This window comes from Leucoraja erinacea, chromosome 11 (assembly GCF_028641065.1).
Source record: "Leucoraja erinacea ecotype New England chromosome 11, Leri_hhj_1, whole genome shotgun sequence".
NCBI classification, from domain to species: Eukaryota; Metazoa; Chordata; class Chondrichthyes; order Rajiformes; family Rajidae; genus Leucoraja; species Leucoraja erinaceus.
This window is the reverse complement of record NC_073387.1, coordinates 46,916,256-46,933,925: the sequence shown is the minus strand read 5'-3', so window position 1 is coordinate 46,933,925 and position 17,670 is coordinate 46,916,256. Positions and strand designations below refer to the sequence as shown.

The 17,670-nt window shown below is 41.8% G+C and overlaps 1 protein-coding gene across 1 annotated transcript in view; it reads right to left on the bottom strand.

Moving 5' to 3' along the window:
- Nucleotides 1–11,431, bottom strand: part of LOC129701763 (short transient receptor potential channel 7) — a 69,358-nt gene extending 57,927 nt beyond the window's left edge. The window contains exon 1 of the mRNA XM_055643176.1: nucleotides 8,822–11,431. Coding sequence (XP_055499151.1) covers nucleotides 8,822–9,622 — 801 coding nt within the window. The 5' untranslated portion in view covers nucleotides 9,623–11,431. The remainder of the gene's footprint in view (nucleotides 1–8,821) is intronic.
- Between the last annotated feature and the right edge of the window lie 6,239 nt (nucleotides 11,432–17,670).

The following is a 17,670-nucleotide window of genomic DNA, read 5'->3' as shown; positions in this document are numbered from 1 at the left end:
ATTTAAAGGGGCAGGTATTTTCCACAGAAGGTGGTGGCTATATGGAATGAGTGCCAGAGGAAGTGGTATAAGTGTGTATAATTACAATATTTAAGACATTTGGACATGTCCATGGATAGAAATGATTTAGAGGAAGATGGGACGAGCTCAGGTTTAGTTGAGTTGGGCTAAAAGGTCTGTTTCCATTCTATATAACTCTATCACTCAAGACTAACAGGGGTACCATAATCAAGAGTGCATTGGGTTTAAGATGGGAGTGTTGAGTTTTAAAGGTGAATTGAGGTTTATTTTTTTATTACACAGCGAGCGGTTGATATTAAGAACTCTCTGCCAGAGGGGGTGCTAGATACATTTTAGGTATTTAGACGTAGTAATAGCATGGAGAATCCGGTCCCAATGTAGACAACTTACACATCTGCAGCATGGTCAGCATGGGCTTGGTGGCTGAAGGGCCCTCTGTGCTGCATCACTGTGACTAGGACAATTTGCCTATAACAAATTCATGTTAGTTTTGCTTAATCAATCCACATTTATGAAAGCAATTCAATGTTCAGGGTTATCATTTCAACAAGATTTTCCACTAACAAGGTTAAACTCGCAGGTTTATATTTTTAGTTTGTCCTTCAACTTAAAAATAAATCTGTCTTTCCCCTTTGTTCTACCAACTATACTTGACTTTGCCTTGATTGTATCTGTGGTATATCAAATCTGTTTGGATAGCATGCAAAACAAAGCTTTTCACTATACCTGGGCACATGTGACAAACATGAACCTGATGAATACATGTACAATTCTTCAGTTGTCAGACACTACTCTCAGTTTACAGATGTTTGAAAGATTACTATCAATAATTACCACTGCTATTTCTTCCTCATCTGGACTGTAATTTATTCACCTTTTTTCTGATATAGCTCACACAGTTATTAACACATTTATTGCCTTCCATAGTGAGTAATGTGGGAAGCCATTGTGGTGGATGTTTATGTTAACTTTTATGTAGTTGTGTGTGTCTTGGTGATTTTGTCTGGCGTGACTGCGCACCAAGGCAAATTCCTTGTATGTGAATACTTGGCCAATAAACTTACTTACTTACCTACTATGGTAAATCAAATTTCACTGTACTTTAAATGGCACACGTGACAATAAAGGACCAATGAACAGTATCTGTGATGTTACACCTGATGTGAAATACTCAGCTGGCACTTTAGCTGGCCTCCCTGCCTCAAAGAAGATTAGTTTAGAGATACAGCACGGAAGCAGGCCCTTTGGCCCATGGGGGAAACCTATGCAGTCACAAGAGAGAACGTACACACTCCATTCAGACAGCACTCGTAGTCGGGATCAAACCTGAGTTTCTGACGCTGCATGGCAGTAGCTCTGCCTCTGCGCAACCATGCTGCCCCATAGATCTCTGTTTTGGTTCCTATTCTATTCTCTTTTATCCATTTACGTTCCTATAGTGGATTTTTTGTTTCCTTTTAACATATTCAGGTAACTTCTCATATTCTCTTCCCGCCCCTTATTTCCATTTTTACTTCCTCTTTGAAATGTTTAAAATCATCTTGGATATCAATCTAACTTGCCCCATGCTGATTTTTTGTCCTGCTTTATTTTTATATTCTCTGGTCATCCAGGATATTCTGCCTTTGGCCTTTTCTCTCTCCCTCATGCAAAATAACTAGGCTGCACCTGGACCATCCCCTTTTGAAAAGGCTAGCAATGCTCAAATCAAAGTTTGGCAAGCAAATCTGTGCAATGATTTACCAGAATCACATCTGCTCCAGTCCCATTGAAGTTGGCTCGCCTCTAATTTACTTTTCTAAAAATAACTAGATTTAATTTGTATGCCTACTGGTATGCACAATGCATGACTGAAATATTAAGGCAAAGAAAGTTTGAAGATTGTCGAGAAGTTGCTTATGTGTAGCAGGTAGGAGGGGAGGTATAACTGCCCTACAAAGGTTGATGCGATAAGAGCCGCTGGTGGCTTCTGCTAGTCATTTAAATTAAAAATGATAAACTTTATTCAGGTTTAAAAATACGTACAAAACAAGAACTATACAAAAAATTTCCTTTCATTCTCCATGGCTGTACATCCATTATTTTGTGTTATATTTGGTAGTGTTCCCTAAAACCATCATTATATCCGACACTTGCCACTCAAGTGGCCCCCTGGTGTGATATCTCCTCCCTCGTTTGAGGGGTGACTCCACCACACTCTAACCTGCAATGTCCAGCAGTGGAAGGACCCTAGACTCCTAGTCCTCCCCGACAGAGCCTTGGCGTTGGCTGCACCGAGCTTCAGTGCGTCTCTCCACACGTACTGCTACAGCCTGGAGCAGGCCCGTCGGCAACATTCCCTGATGGACATCTCGCCCTGCTGGGATGTCAACAAGGTTCGGGCTTGACCAAACACTGTCTTTCACCAAGTTGATGACCTTCCACCAGCACTTGACATCAGGATCCTGCTCGTCATTTTATAAAGTTAGTCATATAGCACAGAAACTTCACCCCAACTTGCCCAGGCTGACCAACCAACAGGGCTGAGGAAAAACCTTGGTAGCCTCTTGTTTTCGTATGCATGGAATAGCCATGATGTGAACAGTCAACAAACTTTCTAGAGTTCATCAGTAGACGTTTTAAGAGTATTTGGTGGCATGTTGGATCTATTTACACTTCTAAGAAAGTAGAGGTTCTGGTTCACCTATGTTTCCTATATGAAGTCATCTTCTTTTGACTTTATCCATTGGTCCTGGCTGCTCAGCTATTCCACAACTATTCCACCCCACGATTGAGGTGAAATACTTCCAAAGGGAAAAAGACAGAACTACATCTTTGAAAGTGGCAGGACATTGAGAAGTCACTCCCTCTTCACCCCTCTCCCATCAGGCAAGAGGTACAATAATTTGAAATCACATGCTCCAGATTCAGCGACAGTCTTTTCCCAGCTGCTATCAGGCAACTGAACCATCCTGTCACCAACTAGAGGTGGTCCTGACCTACCATCTGCAAAGGTCATTGGAGACCTTCAAACTCATTTTAATCTGACTTTATTTTGCACAAAACTTTATTCCCGTTATCCTGTGCCTATACTCTGTGGACGGCTTGATTGTAATCATGTATAGTTTTCTTGCTGACTGGATAGCACGCAACAAAGCTTGGTATGCATAACAATAATAATAAAATGACCTAAAGGTTTGGTTCAGAATTTCAGACCCCATATGCTTTCCTAATGCATCAAGGACTGTGGCAACTTGATTTCACAAAACAATACTTTGGATCTTCAATATTAATATCATTTTATTTTGCTGTGCACACTGCATACACAAATGCCATCCAACTAGCATGGAAGATGCACGGAGAACACCAATGAGTTTTGGGAGGCAATGTTTAAAGGTAAGAAAATTAATAAAACATGTCACTAGAGAGTCGGTAGGAAACGCAAAACCTTGTCGACTATGTTATTTTTCATGATGAAAGTACACTCAAAGCCATGAAAGCATTTGAAGCAACAGCCAAAAGTTGCTTTCAAAATACATCAAATTACAATTTATCAAAATTTATTTTAGCATTACAGGTTTGTTTAAAGTTATATAACAGATGGGATGCTTGGCAAGACTTCCCAGTGATATGCAGAGCTTAATATTCCACAGCCATAGACCTGTACTCGATAGATGGCAATAGACCAACATCCATCAGTTGCATCCTTGGGAGATGATGTCTGGGAATGACAACGATGTTGGATTGTTGAGAACTTATTTTTGACCAGTCAGCATATAATATTTTTACAACAGTTCGGGTAGATGAACAGAGTCTCTTTCCCAGAGTAGGGGAATCTAGGACCAGAGGACAGAGGTTTAAGGTGAAGGGGAAACGATTTAAGAGGAAACTGAGGGGTAACTTTTTCACACAAAGGTTGGTAGGTGTTTGGACCAAGCTGCCAGAGGCATGGACTATTGCAATGGTTAAAAAATGTACAGGAGCATGGATAGGACAGGTTTGGAGGGATATGGGCCAAACGCAGGAAATGGGACTAGTGTAGATGGGACATGTTGTCCTACATGGCGGTTAAATGGTTCTACATTTCCACAAAGCCTCTGAGATGGGAAAGATTTCTGACCACCCCTGTTGGTGTGTACCAGCATCCCAAATCATGAATTTCTGGACCATCATTGTCTATTTTATGGCACAATTAGTGTCCTACATGGGCACTCCATATCACCTTGAACAATATGGTCCCAAATATTTATCTGTATGCAGGATGCCATCGTTTCCCAGGAAGGGGGCAATACAAGAACTATTTAAATGGCATAGCTCAAGATTCCTTGCTTGATGTTAGTTCCCTGAAATTCTGTGCAAGCTTAAGAATTGAGATAGGCTAACAACATATCGCCTGGGGAATCAGATTTTATTGTTACTATGACCAGAGTTGATTCTCATTGTTCTACGAACGACCAAGTTTTCAAATTCCCTCTCCCCTCTCCCATCATAGAGTCACAGTGATACAACGTGGAAATAAGCCCTCCGGCTCAACTTGCCCACACCAGCCAACATGTCCGAGTTACATTAGACCCACCTGCCTGCGTTTGGTCCATATCCCTCCCAAGCTGTCCTATCCTGTCTAACTGTTTCTTAAATGTTGGGATATCTCCTCTGGCAGCTTGTTCCATGCACCCACCACCCTTTGCGTGAAGAGAAGAGATACAGAGGTGTGAAAACTCACACTTCCAGATTCAGGGACAGTTTCTTCCCAGCTGTTATCAGGCAAATAAATCATCCTAATGACCACTAGAGAGCGGTCCTGAGCTGCTATCTACCTGATGGGAGACCCTCGGACCAACCAGATTTTATTGGGCTTTATCTTGCACTATATGTTATTCCCATTATCCTGTATCTCTACACTGTGGACAGCTTGATTGTCGTCATGTAGTCTTTCCGCTGGCAGGTTAGCATGTAACAGGTTAGCTTTTCACTGTACACGGTTCACATGACGTTAAACTCAACTAAATAATGCTGCTGCTCATTTGTGAAGATAGTCATAGCATAATGTGCTGAATCTGACCCACAAGGAAATTGCTGTATAACACAGATGTAAGCCTTTCCGCCTAAACCATCCATGATGCCTATCCACACCAGTCCCAATTGCCTGCATCTATCCACTCCCTTCCAACACAAGCACCTATCCAAATTCCTTTTAAACATTGTATTTTGATTTTGGTTCTACTAACATCTCTGGAGACAGCTTGTTCTGTCTAACTGTGTACCACTCTGTGTGGAAAAACCTGTCCCCTCAAATCTCTTTTAAATCTCCCCTCTCACCTAAAGTTTGCCCTTTAGTTTTAGACTCTCTTAATCTGGGAAACAAACTATATACCTCATCTGTTCCCCCTAATGTTGTGAATCTCTAGGAGGTCATCTTCAACCTACTACTCTCTAGTGAGGACAACCCCAGTCTCATCAACCTTGTCTTGTAACCAAAGCCATCTATTCCTGGCAACATCCTAGTGAATCTCTTCTACGCTCTTTCAAGTGTTTCCACATCCTGTAGTGTGGTAGCTTAACCTATACACGCAGGTCCAACTTTTTTTTTTTAAAAGCCGCACCTTGCGTTGGAACTTGGCGTATTCTCCTTCATATTCTCCACTCATTGCTCAATGATTTGGATCCCAACACAAGCTCGTGCACCAAATTCTCCCCACCTCAAAGCACCCATTTTACAATGTCCCATCTCAGTTTCAAGTCTTGAACACTCTCCTTGTCCCACACACTCTCCTGGTTTGATCCCATTCCAAAGGCTCTAATCCATGTTTCCTAGCTCCGATCTTCAGATCCTGCTCCACCACTTCCCCCCACCCCAGTCCCAAATAGCCCAAGATTCTGAATCTCATCGGCCCTCCACATGCTGGTAGCTTTTCCTGCTGAGCGGTCTAACACTCATTAACTTTCCTCGGTGTGCTACTTAGTGTGTAAAAGAATATAAAGCATCCAAAAGTTGCTGTCGAACCTATCAGTGGCAGACCAATGAAGGCAATGGTTATTTTCATGCTTTCAATTGCACCAGGTTTCTAGGCTTGTAAGAAAGTGGCCCTTCCCCACCACGTCTGTGCCCAACCATCATGTCTATGCATACTAATCCCATTTACCTGCATTGTTTCCATATTCTTGTTCTAGGAGCAGAATTAGGCCATTTGGCCCATCAAGTCTACTCTGCCATTCAATCATGGCTGAACTATCCTTCCCCCTCAACTCTATTCTCCCGCCTTCTCCCCATAATCCCTGACACCCTTACTAATCAAGAATCTGTCAATGTCCATTTTAATATCCATTGACTTGGCCTCTTTAGCCATCTGTGGCAATGAATTCCACATATTCACCATCCTATCACTAAAGAAATTCCTCCTCATCTCCTCATCCTCCTCATCTCCTTTCTAAGGGTAACCTTTTATTCTGAGGCTATGGTCCCTGGTCTTAGATTCTCCCACTAGTGGAGACATCTCTCCAAATTGACTCTATCCAGGCCTTTCACCATTCCTCGTTTCATTCAAGTGCCCGTCTTAAATGTTAGCCTCTAGTTGACGCTAATTTAGAAAATGATAGGGAAGATTAGTAGTTTGTGATTGTTTTAACCCAAGAGTTTACATTACTGGGGAAGCATGTTGGGTAAAGTAGTCCACATAGGGAACCTAAGGATGTTAGTGAGGCAATACATAGCTTTGTCATGGTGTTTAGGTTCCTCAGCATAGCTAGTTTGGTTAAAACTAAGCTGAAAATAATAAAACTGTCTTGGAAATGAGTCGTTTCCTAATTTATTAGATATGGGAAAGAGGTTTTCAAAATAACAGTAAACGCACGGTTAAAGATTACTCTGGGGAAAGACAAAGAGAAAAATTTAGAGACCTGGATCAATGATTCATTATTTCAAAATTGTAGAATCCACATAACCTTTGTGTTGTGAGAATATAAAATGCACGGTGAGCTGTGAATCTTTGAAACACTTTGGGTTTTCTCAGCGTGTTTAGCAATGCGCGCTGTTGAGGCCTTCAATAAACCAACTTGCACAAGAGACTCGCCACTGATCTCCAAGATGTTTTATTTTGTGTCTGTTCCTATCTGAACAGGGCCCCAAGTAGAGCCAAATTTGGGGTACGGTATAACACAAAATTCCCTCCCACACCTCTTAAATCTTGTTACGGTTCCTGCCTCCTCTTCTGACAGCTCATTTCAAAGATACCAGATACACTTTGCATGAAAATAATAACCCTTTGATCATTTTTTATTCTTCCTCACCTTAAACCTTTGCTCTCTAGTTTAAGAGACCCCTCCCATGGGGAAACAGTCATTGACTATCTAAGACTTAACTTATCCAATCCTGATAATTCAAGTCTTCCAATCCAGATAACATCCTGCTGCATCGTCTCCAGCTTAATTATATCCTGCCTATAATGTAGTGACGAGAATGCTCCAAGTGAGGCCTAACTAGTGTTTTGTACAAATGTAAAATGGCATCCCAACTATATTACAGAATACATCTGATGATGGAGAGAATGCAATACTCACTGCTGTCTACCCATATCCCATTTTCAAGAAAATCGTTCTTCATTTGCATTAAACATTATTTGTTTTACCCTGTATCTGTACACTGTGGGTGACTTGGTTTTGTATAGTAGATCATGTATCGTTCTTCCGCTGACTGGATAGCACATACCTCAGTACATGGGATGATAATAAACTAACCACACTAAATTTCCCACACTTGCTAACATGTGGCAGCGGGTAATGCAGAGATGGCAAGCTCGAAGGTCCTGTTCTTTAATCTGCTAAGTCGCACCTTGCATTTACCTTGTAGAATGTCATCTCTGCCTTTATTACCAATATGGACCGTTACCTTAAACAGAGAGAAGAACAGTACAGCACGGAAACAGGCCTAACTGCTCAGGCTGTCTGTTTGGACCAAGCCCACCAGCGTGGACATAGCCCATACTCCTGCATTCTTATGTCTGTTCACTTACCTGTCAGAACTTTTCTTAACAGTTGCCTTTGTATTCACCTTCCCCGGCATATGTTCCAGGCACCCACTGCTCTCACAGTGGAGCTATTGTACCAGCAGAAGATTACTTTCTAAAGTCCTCTATTTAAATTCACAGCATTTTAGGAAAGTGGCCTTTGTAAATTGCAGAGTTTGGATCATTTCCATAACCAGACCCAGGCAAGTAATTAGATCTACAAATATAGATCGTGATAGAGAGAAACAGGTGGTCAGAGGGAATGAGTGATGTAATTGCAATAATTTTTACAGACCCATTTAATACCCAAAGTGCAAAAGCTTTTAAACCCATGCACAGGCATTAAAAAATCTTCAAAGGGGATCAAAGCCTTGTGGTAACTGGGCCATATTCCATCTGTTTGCCCTCTCAACAAGCTAATATGTACAGCAAGCTAACAGGGCAGTGGGATTTAAAACCTCATTCTATTTACAAATGAAATCTTAAGATGGGTTCAATTAAATACTATAGCCTTACACTTTTAAATGGGTAAAGCCAAAACATGGTAAATGTTGTGAATCAGTTTTACACTTTATTATGGACTGCATTTTCTTGGAGTCTGAATGGCAACATTTTTGCAGAGTAATTATGGATTCACCGTTTGCCTGCCTAATATGCTGCAAATCCATATCAAGAATTAACCCTTTCATTTTTCTCACATCAGATTTCGCCATGGAGCTCAGCAAGGCTACTTGTTAAGAAAGGTGCACATTTCAATTACCATGTTCTGTATTTGCATCAAGCTGCAAAATTATAGTAAAATAATAAAAGCCGTTTACCTTAAACTCTGTTTCTATATTGGCTAACCGAGCCAGTTCATTACTTAGCTCCAAAGACGTATGGACTGGGTCTTCACTGGACAGAGACAAATGGGCGGCACTTGCTAATCCCTTGTATGCATTCATCCTGGACCTGGAATGGCTAAAAGAATCTCGTTTCTGTTTCTCGACACATTCACTACACTTGCAAAAATAGTCGTGCGGCTTCTCAATCCGTGCGCCCCTCAGTAGCAGTATATGTACAATCTCGTATTCCTGGCAATGAGAAGCGAGAATCACGGGCGTGATGTCTTGGGAGAAACGGGTGCCGTCTTCGTCGTAAGCGTAGAAATCGTCGTCATGAAGTTCCTGTTCAAGGGGGCTGATGGCCAGTCGATGTCCCTGTGCAAAAGCCGGATGATTTAGAATTGCTTCGACTATCCTCACGTAACCTTTGCTAATTGCCAGAAGAAGTCCATCACCAATCCGCGCAAGGTTTTCTTTTTTTAATAGAAGCTCAGTCACCTCTAAATGTTCGTTTCCCACCGCAAGTTGCAAAGCATTTTGCCCCATGTAATCAACACAGTTGAAATTCAAAGTCTTTGACTCCTCTAGCATTTTACGTACCACTGGTATATTCCCATATTCTGCTGCGTCCAGGAAGCGTTCTTCTTCAGGCGTCAAGCTTTTACCCCTCTCATTGAACATATAGGCTGGACCTCGGATGGCCTGTCTTCTCCCTTTCTCACGGAGGGTAGTGTGTCTCCGGTGCATGGCCTGAATGTCACTACTTTCCAAACTACAACGAGAGAAAGGACACATTATAAACCAGGTACTGCAATGGGATGAGCAATGTGCAAATAAAATGCCAAACCAACATTTAATATTTTGTTATTCAAAAAATAGTTGAATGAATGATACTTTATTGTCACATGTACCGAGGTACAATGAAAACCTTTGGTTTGCATACAACCTGGGGAGTACACAAGTCTCGCTACATGTTAACAACAAAAAGGTTAAGTACCGAACAGTCCTATCTAATAGTTTTGCAGTAGCTAAAGAAACTTAAGTGTTCGATTCAAACATGGGCAAATTATTGGGACAACACCTGCAATGAATTTACTGGGAGGAGCAAGGGTCAAAACCATAGCCCTGGAGGATAACTTCAGATTACCTACCAGAACGGTAGTGGAGTGTGGGCTGATGACTATGGTCTTGACACTTTTCACAGCACTAAAACCTGCTCCCAATTAAGCTATTGGATTTTGCCATTTCCCGAAACCTGAGAGCCTGGAGAATGGTTCCCAAACCTCTTCAAATGGACACTGGAGTAACTTAGTGGGTCAGGTAGCATCTATGGATTGGAGCAGGTTATTTGAGGGGAAAGGAACATCGGCCAAGTGGGATGTTTTTAAAAGTGTGCTGACAAAAACTCAGAATATGTACATCCCCGTTAGAGTGAAGGTCAAAGCAGGCAAATGTAAGGAAGCTTGGCTAACGATGGAATTGATACGTTGGTCAAAAACAAGAAAGGATGCATGGGACAGGTATAGGCAGCTGGGATCAAGTACAACCCTGGAGGAGTTTCGGGAACTAAGGAGTAAACTGAAAAAGGAGATCAGAAGGTCAAAAAGGGGCCAGGAGATAGGTCTAGGTTTGGAGGGATATGGACCAAGCGTAGACAAGTGGGACCAGTGTAGCTGGGACATTGTTGGCCGGTGTGGGCAAGTTGTGCCAAAGGGCCTGTTTCAGCCCTGTATAACTCTGACTCTTATGACTCTGGAGGAAAACAGTAAGTGATGTTTCAGGTCAGGACCCTTCTTCAGACTGTATATTCTTACTGGCTACACAACAGGCTTCCAACTCCAGTTATATTTATGCAAATTCATTATCTTCCCATCAAATATTTCTATATTCTTAGCTCGATCCTTTCCTAAAGAGAAACCTTGCTGTTTAAATGCATGCAGGTTTTCTATTCAATGCATGGCTTTCTTTTAGCAGTAGCTTAAAAAGAATCACGCACAATTAAAATTAACCTGACTAAAATGAGTATAATTCACATTGAATAAAATGCACAAAAGTAATCTGAAATTTTAACTGACCAAGTTTTTTTGCTTTGCTATCAACCGTGTACAGCTACCAGAATAACTCTATTTCTTACAGAGAAATATCAAAGCTACGTCAATGTTTTTGACACAAAGCATGTTTCCCAACAAGTTAACTTTCATATTGATTTTGGATATGCATCAATCCACATCATCATAATTGATGTCCAAGCCCAATTCTGAATGATAATTCAATCTTTGTTGAATGGGCAAGGCTGGACAATATTTTGGTAAAAGAAACTATAGTACAAAATAACTTCAGAATCCATTTCAAAAGGCCAGACTTCAATTGTATATTTTATCCCAAGGATATTGAAGATATGTCTCATATATCTTCAAATAGGCTCTCAGGACCAAGAAGAATCATATGCGCAAGTTAGAGTGTATGGTCATGCAAAGTTTTTTTTTAAACTTGAAGTGATGTGCATTCCCAGTCTCCACATTTCCTGCGTTTTCTTTACATTCTTTCCCTCTGAGAAAAGCTTGGCAACATGTAGAGGTTTTAATTTCATTTGGGCAAGTTCCCTATTTAAATTAAATTAAATGGATTTTTAACCTGTGGGCAGCCTTGTGATTAGCAATAGTTGCGTTTCTTTGCACCCATTTGGAAGAAAAGCAATGGCATTTACTTGAGATTTTTTTATTCACAACGAAAACATTAAGATTTCTTTTTCAGTGATTTCAATATGTGATTCGCTGGAATTCGTTTCATTCAATTCAAACTCTGTGAATTTAATGCATTTTTCCAAAATGGTTCGTCCATCTCTTTTTCCAGAAAAAAAGGCTTTAAATGCTAATTAAAAAAGAAAAAACATATTTTTGTTTGAATTACTTTAAATTAAAAAAAAGAACTTTCAAGTATGATATTGGTTAATGTAATTTGGTTTCAGGATGTAATTTTTTGAGTGTAAGACTTAAATTCTAGAAGGAAATAGCTGATGAAGTGAAATTGGTAAAGGGGGGAACTGGACATGGGTGGCACTGGATCGATGGCTGACAGACAAGTTCAAAGGATTAAAACGCAATCTGCTGGAGTAACTCAGCAGGTCAGGCAACATCTGTGGAGGGTAGACATCGTGCTGGAGTAACTTAACAGGTCAGGCGGCATCCCTGGAGAAAAAGAATGGGTGACATTTTGGGTCAGGACCCTTCAGGCCCGAAACATCACCCATCCATTTTCTCCTGAGGCGCTGCCTGATCCACTGAGTGACTCCAGCACTTTGTGTCTATCGTCGGTGTATACCAGCAGCTGCAGTTCCTTTCTACAACATCTGTGGAGACAATGGTTAGGCGATGTTTCATATCAGGGCACTTATTCGGACTCTATATTCTTGTAATATTTGCTCAATTTATGAGAAAAAAATGGTAACAATGACATTTTATATTAATTGTAAGGGTTTATTCCCAGCTGACCTATCTTGAATTAATTGGGGAGATGCATTTTCCTTAATGTCGTTCAAGGTATACCGCAGGAACAGAGCTCTCGTGTAGTCTAGGGAGTGCCTACTATTCTCATGACATAGCTTATAACTAAATTAATTTGACCGTTTTTATATAAGATTGTCTGGCTTATTTTTGGACCGCATTATCTAGTGACGTGTTTACCATGCTAGATTTGGAATCCAGGGAATTTATCATCTGCAAACTCATTTGATTCAAGCATCCTCTGATTTTGCCCTTTCTGATGCACCAAAGAAAGGGATGATGCAATGGAGCAGCTGGTAATGTTGCTATCTCACAGCACCAGCGATCGGGCTTCACTCTCTACCTCGTGCTGTCTATTTGGAGTTTGCACATTCTCATATGACTGCATGGAGAAAAGGAATAGGTAACATTCCTGGTCGAGATCCTTCTTCAGACTGATAATCAGGGGAGAGGGAAAGTAGAGGTATCAGCTGAGTTTCTGCACACAGTCCACCTTGGCCCACGCGATCTCCCGGTTGCCAAACATTTTGACTCCCTTCCCATTCCCGTACTGACCTTTCTGTCCTGAGCCTCCACCTGTGTCAGAGGCCACACGCAAATTGGAGGAACAGCACCTTATATTTCGCTTGAGCAGCTCCAGCTATATGAATATTAGCTCTAATTACAAGTAAACCTTGCATTCCCTCTCTATCTCCTTCTCTGTCTCTATCTCCTTCACACTAGTTGTCCTGCTAGTTTCACTGTTTGTATTCTTTCATTCTCACTTATTCCACAGCCAACAATGGACCATTGTGGGCTCCACCTTTCATTTGTCATCTGTGCTGGCTTTGATTTGTTCTGCACCTCTTCATACCTCTAGTTTCCCTCTCCCCGACTCGCAGTCTAAAGAAGGTTCTCCAATTCCTTTTCTTCTGAGATGCTGCCTGACCCGTTGAGTTACTCAAGCATTTTGTGTCTATGCCAGATCTTTCCTCCTCATCACAGCTTGCTTTTTCTATTCATCTTTGTAATATCAGCAAATTTACCAACTGCACCTTTGGTACTTCCATCCAAGGCAGTCATATAAATCGTGATAGATCGGGGCTCCAGCACTAAGCACTGTGACACGTCACTCATTATATCTTATCAACCAGAAAACAATTCATTTGTGGTAACCACTTCCTATTTTGGCAACTCTTAGTCCAGCTTAGTCCAGAATCCCCACTTGGCACCTTGATGGATATGCAAAGGTCATACATTGATTTCCTGTATTGCTTGGGATCGTTTGACTTGAATGGTGCAGACTTGGTTTTCTCTATGGAGAGGACCTCTATTATATCACAGTAGTTATCCAAAATGATGCACTTTTTCAATGGTTTTGTTACAACATCTTAACAATAGCCTCAAACTTTTTTCTCTGCTAGATGTTAAACTAATGGGCCTGTCCCACTTAGGCGATTTTTCAGGCAACTGCCGGCGATTGTCAGAGTGGAACACACACACACACACACACACACCTTCCTTCACCAGCCCATTATGCAGGCGGGGGACAGGGCAAGCAGGGGGAGCGCAATTCACACGGTGCAAAGCCAAGGTGATACCGCGATGAACAGGAAGGTTGGTGCTGTAATTAAGACGGCTGAAGCACAGTGTATGGTAAGTCCTTTAAAAGAGGTGGGAGAGGGGGGGGAAGAAGGAGGTAGAAGGAGTAGAGACAACTTTTAAGAAGCCAGAGATACACGGCTGTGAAGCTTGGCGGACAGTAACATTACCGGTCGGTTATCCTTGGTTCTGAAAACTACTGCTTATGGGTTTTTTTTACCAATGAGCCAATGAAATTCAACTACAGCCTACGAGAACCTTCGACCTCCTGGCAATCCACTAGGACCTCCTGTGACCCACCTACGGCACGAGAATTCTCGTTACTCTCCATGGCGGATTCATGCTAGTCGCCGCCAATTTTTCAACATGTTCAAAAATTCGCGGTGACCATAACGAGGCTGCGACTAGTTCCCAGAATGCGGGAATTCCTCACGACCATGAAGGCAACTCCCCGGCAACCACCCGCGAACATGTGATGACCATGTGGGACGGCAGAGCCTCCAGCAGTCGCCTACAAAGTCACCTAAGTGGGACATGCCCATCAGTAGCCCGCATTTCCTCCTTTGTCTCCCTCCCTTGCTAGGATCAAGGGTCCCGCACCTCAACTGGGACCAAGAAGCCACCTCTGAGGAAACTTTCTTATGGTGGAATAGGACATAGCAAGGTATACTGATGAATGATACAATTCTATAATTATGGCAGTCTCTGGATTATGCGGGAGAAATGCCGCAGAAACAGACTATTTTATCCAAGGAATCCATGCCAGATCTATTCTGATACCCTATCTAGCCCAGGGGGAGAACCCACATAGGAGACATGCAAAGGCACATAGAAACATAGAAACATAGAAATTAGGTGCAGGAGTAGGCCATTCGGCCCTTCGAGCCTGCACCGCCATTTAATATGATCATGGCTGATCATCCAACTCAGTATCCCGTACCTGCCTTCTCTCCATACCCCCTGATCCCCCCGGCCACAAGGGCCACATCTAACTCCCTCTTCAATATAGCCAATGAACTGGCCTCAACTACCCTCTGTGGCAGAGAGTTCCAGAGATTCACCACTCTCTGTGTGAAAAAAGTTCTCCTCATTTCGGTTTTAAAGGATTTCCCCCTTATCCTTAAGCTGTGACCCCTTGTCCTGGACTTCCCCAACATCGGGAACAATCTTCCTGCATCTAGCCTGTCCAACCCCTTAAGAATTTTGTAAGTTTCTATAAGATCCCCTCTCAATCTCCTAAACTCTAGAGAGTATAAACCAAGTCTATCCAGTCTTTCTTCATAAGACAGTCCTGACATCCCAGGAATCAGTCTGGTGAACCTTCTCTGCACTCCCTCTATGGCAATAATGTCCTTCCTCAGATTTGGAGACCAAAACTGCACGCAATACTCCAGGTGTGGTCTCACCAAGACCCTATACAACTGCAGTTTCCCTGCTCCTATACTCAAATCCTCTTGCTATGAAAGCCAACATGCCATTCGCTTTCTTTACTGCCTGCTGCACCTGCATGCCTACCTTCAATGACTGGTGTACCATGACACCCAGGTCTCGCTGCATCTCCCCCTTTCCCACTCGGCCACCGTTTAGATAATAATCTGCTTTCCCGTTTTTGCCACAAGGTGCTCTTATTGATGGAATGAATGCCGGCGTGGCAGATGAGGTTTCTTGTCCCGCTCTGCAAAGCCTTGTTACTCTGCACCATTCCAGCGGCGCACTTAATGAGTAGACAGCCATTTATATATTTTTAACAGAATTGTAACAACCTAGTCTTCGTATTTCCTTGGAAATATTGTATTCCTTGTGGGAGCGTTTAGCTTCTGACTATAATTTTTGTTGGAAATGCAAGTCTGTAATGTTTACACTACAGATGGAATATAACTGTGAGCTTCATACCGAAAATGAAGTGCCATTTTACAAATGAATTTGCCCCAAATAAATCATCCACTGTAAACTGACTTACTCTAAAAATGGGTCACAAGTTATGAAGTTTAATTAGCATAATAATGAGAAACCGAAGTAAGGTTTAATGGCAGTCGAATCTTGTGACAAAGATATTCTGGAGTTGTATTACCGGTACTTAATAATAAATTCTACAATTGTAAATCATTTTAAGCTGTTTTACTTTTGGACTATCTATTTCACTGCATTATTAATTAGCAATTATGCCGTCATGAAAGTTGCTTCTGGTTAAGCATATTAATTATTTATAGTAATGTTCCTACTTGGTACTTAATTAAACTTCAACATCAAAGTTTGGGTCACCATTAAATAAATTTCTAGTTGATATTAAATTGCTACAAGCCACAAATGTGACTTGGAGAGACTGTTAGATTTATACCAGTTTCTGCAGCACAGATCTAGGAGATAAGAACACAAGAAATAGGAGAAGGCCGCAGTTTCCCAAAGCTAGTCTACATTCTATAAAAGATCGCTGCTGATCAGACCTCAATGTATTGAAGGGTTGTCTGACTCATTGAATGTTGTACCGAATATCCTGCACAACTCTTTATTTTATAAACTGGTTCAAACAAAACTAGGGTTAATAGCAAGGGCAGCTTCTATTTTTTAAATCACAGCAGCTCCTCGGAGCCTTTACTGTTCCCACCACCCTTTCCACGGAGGAATATGCGTATTGAGACGGCATTCTCACCTGTTTCATCTTGCACGTGTGGCCAGGCGGACAGTTTGATCTAAACAATTGTTTGGGTGCTTTAAGAAGGAATTTAAGAAGCTGCTCCTTTTAGATCATCCGATAATTTAGAAACTTTGGAAATCCACTGCCATGCATGTCTCAAAACCAAGCAACTAAAAGATCGGTATGTATTTTCTAACACCAACTGGAGCAGAAGGCCTCATCTATTCGAGCACAGAATTTTAGATGAATTTTTGAAGACTTACAAATGTACGCAGGCCATTGCTAAAGATAAACTAATTAAAACACCACAATTTACAGTCTGGCACTTTAGAACGCTTCTCACTGCTTATTCATCGACTTGAATATTAGGAAGACACGTGTAGGAAGGAACTGCAATTGACAATAGACGCAGGAGTAGGCCATTCAGCCCTTCGAGTCAGCACCGCCATTCAATGTGATCATGGCTGATCATCCCCAATCAGTACCCCGTTCCTGCCCCCAATCAGTACCCCGTTCCTGCCTTCTCCCCACATTCCCCGACTTAATATCCCCAATCTTTAAGAGCGTTATCTAGATCTCTCTCGAAAGTATCCAGAGAACTGGCCTCCACCGCCCTCTGAGGCAGAGAATTCCACAGACTCACAACTGTGTGAAAAACTGCAGATGCTGGTTTACACCGAAGAGAAACATAAAATCCTGGAGTAACTCTGGGTCTCTGGATTGCAGCATCTCTGGAGAAAAGGAATAGATTTGAGGAAGGGTCTCAACCCGAAACATCACCTATTCCTTTTCTGCCTGACCTGCTGAGTTACTCCAGCATTGTGCTTACATAAGGATGATGTGTTTGATTAAAGAATTGTCTGACTAGATGGGATAAATGTGATTCCTAAATAATGAGTCAATCTTTTTAGCTCCCAATGAGGTTTACATGGTTAAGTGTCAACAGGGGCCTAGAGGAGAAGAGGTCTAACTTGGACCATAAATTGTCAATCTTCTCTGAGTAAGAACTAGCCCAATCTCCATCTTCCATGTCACCTTGAAGGACAGTAGATCCCATGTCCAATAATTGGTTATTTGATAGCAGCACTTTGATCCTGGATTCAGTAGTCAGCCAGCATCTGGGA